The 10802-nt window shown below is 32.6% G+C and overlaps 1 protein-coding gene across 1 annotated transcript in view; it reads left to right on the top strand.

The window, feature by feature from the left end:
- Nucleotides 1-6355, top strand: part of LOC110105020 (gibberellin 2-beta-dioxygenase 6) — a 9569-nt gene extending 3214 nt beyond the window's left edge. Inside the window, exons 2-3 of the mRNA XM_020834366.2 lie at nt 4966-5287; nt 6026-6355. Coding sequence (XP_020690025.1) covers nt 4966-5287; nt 6026-6244 — 541 coding nt within the window. The 3' untranslated portion in view covers nt 6245-6355. The remainder of the gene's footprint in view (nt 1-4965; nt 5288-6025) is intronic.
- The last annotated feature ends 4447 nt before the right edge of the window (nt 6356-10802 follow it).

Raw genomic sequence — 10802 nt, 5'->3', positions numbered from 1 at the left:
AATAATTTTATTTTTAGTCTTAAAAATAATTCCGAAAATTTTAGAAAAAATGCAAAAAAATTGCTTTTTTTTTTTAATTCTCCCACTGTAGCCTCCATTCAAATATTTATATATATATTGAAATTAAACAAATGTAACCCTTTTTTTAACCCATCCCAAGTTATGTGTTAAAAATTTAGTTGATAAATTTAACTAGTTGGGAAGAGGTTGAGAGCCATTCATCTAGGATGTTTGGCTTATCAGAAATTATTTGCCAAAGCATTACTTGATAGCATTAACTTGAGTAATAGAAGATGAATAAAATCCACCAAAGACATGCGACTTATCCGAAATTATTTGTCAAAGTGTTATTTGATAATTCAATGATTGAGATACAATGAACATTATGTATTTCATGAATCAAGGACAATGATTATATTTTGTTAGATCATAGTTCATTTGGGATAACCATTGTGATCAGGTTTGGAAAAGAAGACATTAATAATAACGAGTTGAGCAAAAGAAAATTTATTATCTTAGAAAAGGCAATACATAACTTAAGAGACACGAGGGAAACATAATAGTCAATCCAAAAAATATTTAAGATATATAATAGGTGTCTTTGTTAATAGTTACTAATAATATTTGCAAAGATTCTCAATATTTCAAGTCTGACGTAGTATTTTTTCATCAGCATTTTTTAGCTTGAATGTTCCTAACTTAATCATAGGTTTTATTATATAAGGGTTTTCCCATATGGGGGAGAGTTTATTGCATTGGGGTCCTTTCCTGAATAGAACTAAGTCTCCAATGGAGATGTATCGAAGTTTCACCCTTCGGTTGTAGTGGCGAATTATTCTTTGGTGGTAAGAAGCAATTTTAAGTAAGGTCATGTCTCTTATTTATGGGAGAAGATTGTTATGCCGCCGGCCCAAGAGGGGCCGGCTGGACCGATCCAGCCTGGACCGGTCCACGTTTACTCTAGACGGCCCAAGCTGGTCTGAAATCAGGCAGAGAAGGGGGGGGGGGGGGGGGATTTTTCTGGGCCCCCGAATAAAATTAGCTCTTGTGGGCCCAAGCAATGAATGTATTAAACTTTAGGAGGGAAAATTTGAATTAAGGGGCTGTTTAGGGATTTTTAATTAGTCCTTTTGCTTTAATTAGGAGAAGGGTGTGAGTTAGGGTTTCATCTTGAGATTGGCTGAAATTTTCAGATCTCCCTTTGTTTTGGGCTCTAGGCTTTGCTAGAGACGTGTGGAGAGTTGTTCTTCCTCTCGAATTGAAGAATGTTGTATCCGTTATTGTTTTTCTTGCATCTACTATTGAAATCATTGATTTCTCTTCCAATTCTCCACTGTTTTATTGCAAAACCTGCTGTGTGGCTACTGGATATATGTGAAAATAGCAGTTTTCCCGTTGTTTTTGTACTAATTTCGAGTAGGTTTGCTTGTGAACTCAAGTATTACCTTAGGGTTACTTGCAAACTCAAGTATTTCCTTAGGGTATCAAAGATCTAGGTTATTTCGGAGTTTCTCATCATTATTATTGAAATCAAAAGTCTAGACTATAAGGCTTGGGACTCCAATATCAACCGTGATGATTGTCTCTGCACCAAGGAAAGGTTATACGGTGTTTCCCTTTCTAGAGTCTTAGAAGTAGAGCGGTAGGCCCAGAGGATATTGAGGAGTTCATCAACCCATTGTCCCTAGCCTTCTCGAGGTGCATCTTCAATCCCTTAAGTATAGTTCAGTTCATAACCTCAATCTACCCATTTGCCTGGGGATTGGCCACGGCCGCGTGCACTAATTGAATATTTCATATCCCTGCAGAACACTGTAAAGATTTATCCAATGAATTAAGTTCCATTGTTAGTGATGATCTTCACAAGAAAGTCAAAATGACATACTATATTTTTTCAAATAAATTGTTTAACATTTGCTTTCATATTTTTTTCCATGGATTTGGCCTCTACACATTTGATGAAATAGTCCACAATCAAGATGATACATTTTCGTTGTCCAATAGCGACATGAAAGGGCCCCATTATATCAATTCCCCATTTAAAAAAAAAAAGGTCATAGGCATTGAAGTGATGAGAGATCTATGGCAAGTGAATAGTGATTGGAGTGTAGCTGGTAGTTGTTGCTTTTTTATGTAAATTTTAGTGCATCTTACTTCATTGTGGGCCAGTAGAATCATTTTTTCATAATTGTAATTGTTATTAGCATTCCTACTAACTATTCTTCGCATATGCTTGAATGACTATCACAGCACATAATCAACTTCTAAGAGTGGGAGACATTTACGTTATGGCCCAGTAAAGGCTTGTTTATTTGATTTTTCACTAATGATGGTGAAGTTCACCATTTTTGTTCGAATCATATTACATCTATTGGGTTTTAAGGTAAAGTCCCATTTTGTAAGAAGGATAAGATAGGATCAATCTTAGAGTGCTTTCTTGACTTGCCGATCGATTGCATAACTCAAGATCCTTAAATACTAGGAAAGTATGTTTCTTCCATATACTTTCTCTCGAAATATCCTCGGTCATTATTGTAGTAACTTTTAAGAGGGTTTCAGAGCATTCTGCTCTCGGAGTATATGGATGATTTGATACTTCTTTCTGTGGGTGAAAAGAAACTTCACTAGATTGAAATACTATGCTAATTGTGGATTATGAGCATCAAATTCTCCCTCCACATGAGAGATAACGAGTTACAAATCAGTATGAATTATCAAATTTGGACTTCATAATCTATAGCAAGCCTTAGTCTAGCAGTGAGGGCTTCATACTCGACAACATTATTAATTGCGGGGAACTTCAATCGGAGTTCATATTCTAAGGTAACATGTTAAGGGGTGATCAATAAAATCTCATCCCCAGTGCTAGAACTCTTAGAAGCTCCATCGACATATAAGGTCTAGGAAGGGGAAATGGAAAAAAGGGAAGGCAGTTCATCGGAGATAGTGATTGTGCATTCAACCATAGAGTATGCAAGTAGTTGTTACTTGATGTTAGGTATGGGTAAGAAATATATGTCAAATTCTTCTAACTCCACCGACCATTTGATTAATCTTCTAGAAGCCTCATATTTTTTACTGATATTTTTAATAGGAGATTTGTATATATCCCAATTATATGAGCTTGAAAATATGGATATAATTTTCTAGCTAAAAAGACTAATGTCAATGCTCTTTAATCTGTCAATGAATAGCATCCCTCCATCTCAAAAAGGATCTTATTTACATAATAAATAAGATTTTGTATAACATTATCTTCTTAGACCATGACTATGCTTATAAAATGCAAAGAGATAGTCAGATGCTTGTATAACATTTCTCTCAGTATTTACTTTGAAAGTAGTAGAGGTAAGGCCAAATATGTTCGAAGAGTTGGTAGAAGAGAGCATATGAGGCTCGCTAAATATGCATTATTATTCTATAGTGATCAATATGTTCATAAGAGTAAGACAACCCATCTTAAGATTATATGATAGGATATTTGAAACTCGTTAGAATGGGGTGTTAAAGGATAGCTTCAGTAAAGGGCGACGACTCCTAAAAGTCTCTTATGATAAAAGGGTTGCCTTCCACCTCTTAAAGAGAACTCCTCTTGGATCAGTCGTTGTAGTTCATTACATAAATTGTTGTGCGAGATTTTAGCGAGGTGAGGTTGGACCAAGTCCTCGATGACAGCCAGAGGAAAATGGGTTGGTCAGCCCGTCCGAGAGTGATAGGTAGACATGTCGATAAGGTACGATGTTTTTTTTGTGATCCCTTAGTTAAGGGTGAGGGGTTATGCGTGAATATTTTCAAGTTGAATATCCTCGACCAGTGGAAAATCTCAAGGTAGACAGGTACCCTCTTGATGTGTTGTTGCTTAAGTTCGAATCACTTGTAAAAGTTGAAGGATTTCATTATGAGATTCGTCCAATTTACGAGTGCAGTCTTCCAAGGATGGTCCTGATGTCTCTTCCCCAAAAAATTTTTCCAGTCAGGGAAGAAAGAGGCTGATGTCTAGCATCCATGATTCATAGATTGATTCATGAATTGATGTTTGTTGGAGTAGGAGGCTCCATTTGTGCTATTATTACGCCTCTTGACCATTGAATGTTTGTCAATTTTGCTTACAATAGTGATTCAGAAAATTTCGGTTCAGATATTCATTATAATTTTGATTATTATTGGCTTTTGATTTTTTATTGTATTTTTTTACTTTTATAAAATTGATAAAAAAAACTAAATTATACAAATTAATTCTATCATTAAATAAATAATTGATAATAAACAAATGACATAAATATCAATGTGATTATTATTTATTCTATGTCAAAATTACAAGTTTCAATAACGACAACTTCATATTTTCTTAAGAGATCCTATTTAAGTTTGTAATATTTTGATTCATTACTAAGTAGATTTTTATTTTCCTTTAGTCAGAACAAATCGAATTAATCGATTTAATTTAGTTCAATATAATACACGCCTCATCTTGATATGTTGATTGAGAGCTTTAGCTACTAATCAAAAGGCCTTGAGTTCAACACTTGCATATGGGATGTGTGTGTGAGCTTGTCTTAATTAGCCTAAATCTCTGCAAAAAAAAGAAAAATAATCTAATCGTTTTTAATTTCCTAAAATTTAAAAATAAAACTTATTGGTTTTCCTAATATGCAAATCAAAACAATCAAATTGACCAACAAATATTATTAATCAATGATTAAGTTTTGAGTTATAAATATTTAAATTAACTCTTAAAGCTTAAGATTTTAAATAAAAAATAAAATTTGATCAATTGATGTATGAGATAGGCCTAATATTTATCATTTTTATCCCCTTTAATAAAATAAAATAATATAATATGATGAATTCTATTTAATTCCCCTTTAAGTAAAAGCCATCCATGAACCTTAAAATAGGAGGTTAACGTTAATATTAGTCTACTTCAAATGTCTAAAATTACAAATTGTTGTAATTAATTTTCAGGTCTCTAATGGAAGATTACGGGAAACATATGGTGCGCATTGTGAGAACCCTATTCGAATCAATGGCGCTGGATCTCAAACTGGATCCCAATCTTTTAGATTCGTGCATGGATCCATCTAACGGCATCTTTCGAATGTACCGTTACCCTTGCTTACCCAAGGCTCAAAGCTGCTTAGGAATGGGAGCTCATACAGATAGCTCAGTCTTGACTGTGGTAGACCAGGATGATGTTGGTGGCTTGGAGATCCTCCATGATGGTTCATGGTTCCATATAATGCCAGTTGCTAACACTCTCATCGTCAACACTGGTGATATGTTGCAGGTAGGGGCTATAGGGCTACGAGCATAACTCAACCATCGAAGATCGCTTGAAAATTGAATTGATTATTGGCTTAAATTGAGGTTTTGTTTGGGACGACTTTCTTATTGCTTCTTAAAGCATCTTTTTGGTTAAAAAATTTTAATTTTTATACTAAAAAGCCACTTTAAGAAGCAGGAAAAAAGCCGTCCCAAACAAAACTGAGCCAAATGAGCTGAAATAAGAGCTAGGTTTTGAGCCGATTTTGAGCTGGGCTTGGATCGAATCTAACTGGCTTAATCTTAGCTCAATATATATATATATTTTTTAAGATTAATACATGTATGTATGTTACAATTATACATAGATGCTATTTAATATTAAAAAAAACTAAAAATGGGAATTAATTTTTTTCAAGCCAGCTTTAAATCAAGCTAATTCAAGCTAAGCTAGCTCAAAATTGAATCAATCAAGCTACGAGTCAATTTTGAGCCTGCTTTGATAGATTTAGCCTTTGTTTGTGATGACTTTCTTATTGCTTCTTAAAGAAGTTTTCTAGTAAATTTTTTTGTACTAGAAAGCTGCTTTAAGAAGCAACAAGAAAGTCGTCCCAAACGAAACCTTAATCTATTTTTGTGCAGAGATGGGATCGGCTTGAAATAAAATCATTCTCGCCAAATTGAGAAATTGCTAAGCATGGTTCAATTTGCTTTATTTCATAGTGATAATGTTGATGATGATATAATGATAATGATGTTGCAGGCAATCAGCAACGACGAATATAAAAGTGTGGAACATAGAGTGCTAGCTAATGGAACCAAGGAGAGGATGTCTTTGTGCTTCTTTGTTTTTCCTAAGGAGGATTTCAAGATCAGGAGCTCGAGTTACAGAGAGTTCACTTACAGTGAGTTCAAGGCTCAGGTGCAGGAAGACATTAAGGAAACTGGCGATAAAGTTGGGTTGAAGAAATTCAGGCTGTAATGGATGAAAAAATCTCTGGATTTTGAATGATTAAAGGCTTACATTTGTTTTCATTTGGTTAGTCATCTTTATTTTTGTGTTGCACTAATTTGAGATTATGATTTGGTATGTTGGAGATGCTTTTATGATTTAATTGTTTAATGCTTCAATTAAGTTTTTGCTTATTTGGTAATTGTTTAGCAGTTAGGCTCATTAATTAATTACAACATAGAGAGAAATTATGGGGTCAAAAAACTGATTCAATCTGACTCCAAATGAGCCTAAATCAAGCGCCTGAAGCGATATTTAAAATTTTGTGATATTAATTGAAGGACCAGACCATCATTGAATCTTGCATACTTATATTCAAATCAAACATCTCAGTAAGAGAAATTTGATGAGCACATGATTACTCAATTTTGAGGGCATTAAGGTACTCGAAAGATGAACGAATGATCTATAATCAAGCGAATTAATATGGACAAACTAATAGTTTATTTTAGAATTATAATTAAATTTGATAGAATGCTACTCTAAAAATTTATAAATAGACCTAATATTTTTCACATGAATGGAAGATTTAACCTTCACTTGAAATTATAGAGACTATAGATCTAAAGAACTGTTGAGCACCACCTGACATTTGACAATGACGAAAACTTCCAACAACCATAGTTGTCAAAATGCTATCGTTCATCCATCACCGCCCATCTATTATAGCCCAATCACTTTCACCCAAATATCATCGCTCGATTTCCATTCTTGATTTTATATTATGGGTTTCGTCATCCAACCACTATCGTCTAACCATTAATACTTAATTTTTTTTTTTTTCGAATGAATTTCTTATGTTTTATATTTTTTAAAGTAAGGAAGTTGCATCGATGGATTTTAAAAATATTCAAAAATCAAAATTGCAAACTGTGGAAAAATATTACCACATAGATTCAATGTGTTCTCCTATTTTGTGATCAAATGCTACATTGAGAATAACATATCATTTTGAGAGACGGACACATTATTCTACAATGGATTCAATAATAAAATATGATTTTAGAAAATATCTTTTCTATAATCAAGCACATTCAAGGAAATAAATTTTCATCTTGAAAGATAAACATGATGTCCTATTGAACTGTTTGAAGAGAGAAATGAGGTTTTAAAAATTTTTCATTCTTATGATTAGATACAACGACGAGAATAGTATATCATCTCGAGAGATGAAGATAGTATTTTGTGAATGATTTAGAAGTAAGAATGGGTTTTGACAAAAAAGCATCATTTTTATGATCAAATATGACAAAGAGAATATCATATCATCTTGAATGATGGCAATGACATTCTACAAAGGTATTTGAAAATTGGGATTTGGAAAAACTATCTATATTTTTAGAGATCTTTCTTCTACCTTACGAGAATAAGATAGTGTTTATTTTACTCTAGAGTTCCAATTTCCCCATAAAGGCAAGTCTCTATAGTTAATTATATCCCAAGAGAGGTGAATCTCCCAAAAAAGCTCTTGATTAAACTAGTGTAAATATTTTTAGGATCTCAAAGTTTAAGGTAAGGATAAAAACATTTGGAATTTCAAAAGAGAATGACTCAAGGATGAGTAGTTCATACTTAGGAAATGAGGACTTATAATACACTACAGGAAAATCCGTCATTACCGGCGGACTAAATCCGCCGGAACACACAGAAATCCGACGGAAATATAAGTTTCCGGCGCACGTTTCGGCGGAAATTCCTACGCCGGTTTAGGTTGCGTCGATAAATTTAGGACTTATAATATAGGAATCAGCCTTGAAACCTAAAATAAGGTGAGCCACTGTATGGTAGTGACTTGAACCTAATCTAATGCAATGCAATGAGACTTATATCTCTTTCCCCACTATGGATTTAAGAAAGACTTACTCTTCTGAACTCATAATCATGTTTGGATAGGATTGCCAGCTAAACTCCACAGAGTACATTAAAACCATAATGTCCAATCTCATGAAATGCAAGATAGGATAGGCTATTGTTTAATTAGTATTTTGGGAACGACATCTGAGAAGAAATAAAAGACCCCAGATAATCAATGATAGATCATGCTTCTAGAACTAAATGTGATTAATTTTTTTAGTTTTTTTGTGAGTTGTTAATGCAATGCATGCTAGATATATGAAAAAAATTATATACTTGAAATTATAAGAAGTCTTAAAAACATATTTTATCCTATTAAGCAGGCATTGCGCCGTTCTTACCGGCGCAAAATTTTCCGCCGGAAAATCCGACGGTAATCGCGTGTTTTCCCGTAGTGATATAGGAATTAGCCTTGAAACCTAAAATAAGGTGAGCCACTGTATGGTAGTGACTTGAACCTAATATAATTAAATGCAATGAGACTTATACCTCTTTCCCCACTATGGGTTTAAGAAAGACCTACTTTTCTGAACTCATAATCATATTTGGATATGATTGCCAGCTAAACTCCACAGAGTACATTAAAACCATAATGTCCAATCTCCTGAAATGCAAGATAGGATAGGCTATTATTTAATTAGTATTTTGGGAACGACCTCTGAGAAGAAATAAAAGGCCCCAGACAATCAGTGATAGATCATGCTTCTATAACTAAATGTGATTAATATTTTTTTAGCTTTTTTGTGAGTTGTTAATGCAATGCATGCTAGATATATGAAAAAAATTATATACTTGAAATTATAAGAAGTCTTAAAAATATATTTTATCCTATTAAACAGGCATCCCTTGAGACAAAACAACACCCTCATGTATTAGGTGGTCTATTTCTATCGACGGGCAAGGAGGTGTCTAAAGAAAGAATAGAAGCAATATGATATGGCCGAATGTCATTTACATCCTTCTACATGTTTATTTTTCTATGTTATTTAAGAAGTTTATATTTTATTTTGACTAGAATAAATTTCTCTAATGACTAACAAGAGCTAATCTCCAAGCTTCCCTAAGCAAGCATGCACGTGTTCGTCGCACTCCACCTATGTTTTGTATAAAATCAATAAGTTATCATATGTATAAATTATGGGGTTTGAAGTGTCGGTCGATGTTCTAATGTCAATTATTTTATTTCCTAACTAAGAGTCTTAGTTTTTAGTTCTGGTCAAAGTTATGACCAAGTGTCTTTTATTTTTATTTTGAGTTATAATTTACCATTAGTGATTTAATATTTACAATGGAATACAAAAATAAATTATAATATAAAACATGAAAAGAAAAATAAAAGTAAACATCACATAAGAGTATGTAAGAAATATATAATAAAAGGTAAAGATCCAAACCTAAGGGTAAGACTAGTGGCCTATATGCAATATCTAATGTGCTAGGTTGTGGAAGTGGTTGACCCTACTATTAGTTTGGGGTTTCAATTTTTAATTTTAACAACAACAACAACAACAACAACAAGTCTTTATCCCACTATGTGAGGTTGGATACATGAATCCTTTTTCTCCATTGTGTCATGTTAAGAGTTAAATTCTCATTTAAATCTAATAAAGAAAGGTTATTTCAAATATTTTCTAACCAAGTCTTTTTAGGTCTACCTCTACCTTTCTTAACATAGGCGAAATCTAATAGATCTATTCTTCTTAGGGGTTCATCGGAAGTCCAATGTTTTACATGACCAAACCATCTAAGGTGACTCTCAATAATCTTATCTATCACCAGAACTACAACCTTTTCCCAAATATGCTCATTTCATATCATGTCTATAAGAGTAAGTCCACTCATCCACCTGAGCATCCTTATCTTAGAAACACTTAAGTTAATAGTATGCTTCTCTTTTAATGGCTAACATTATGTGCCATAAAGCATTTTAGGTCTCACCACCATCTTATAAAATTATCCCTTAAGATTGAGTGATACTTTTCAATAACACAACAAACCCAAAGCATTCCTTCCCTTCAACCATCTAGCTTGAATTCTACTAATAATATCCACATCTATTTCACCACCACTTTGAACAATAGACCAAAGATATCTAAAATGAGTACACTTATTAATGAATTGATTGCTTAAATTCATAAACCCCCACTAGATCTATTACTACTAAAATTACACTCAATGTATTTAGTTTTAGATTTACTCATCTTCATTGAAAATAATGCTCGTTCGATCGTTGATGTAGTAATTGAAAATATCAAAATAAGCTTTATAAGTAGAAACATAAAAAATAATATACATTATTAACTTATTTTTAACTTACTTGTTTCGAGACTTCTAATCTTCTCATAAATGTAGATGATTCAAAATTATTGAAATAATGACACTTCAATAAATTGATAATGAAATCAAATTTAATTAAAAAAAATAACAACGTCATAAAAACTAAATAAAATGAATTTTCAGAAATTAGTAAAACCTATTTATGAAATAGAATAGAAATTACATTAGTAAGCTGCTTTTAACACAAAAAATAAAATAGAGATGCTTTTAACACAAAAACTATATAAACATACAAATAATAAATTTTCTAAAATTAAAATTTGAATGATTTTAAATTTAATTTTGGAAATTTTTGATTCAAATATCATTTCACATTTTATTCTTCATTAAATAAATT

Source organism: Dendrobium catenatum, unplaced genomic scaffold, assembly GCF_001605985.2.
Source record: "Dendrobium catenatum unplaced genomic scaffold, ASM160598v2 fragScaff_scaffold_128, whole genome shotgun sequence".
Lineage (NCBI taxonomy): Eukaryota > Viridiplantae > Streptophyta > Magnoliopsida > Asparagales > Orchidaceae > Dendrobium > Dendrobium catenatum.
This window is presented reverse-complemented; position numbering and strand designations above follow the sequence as displayed.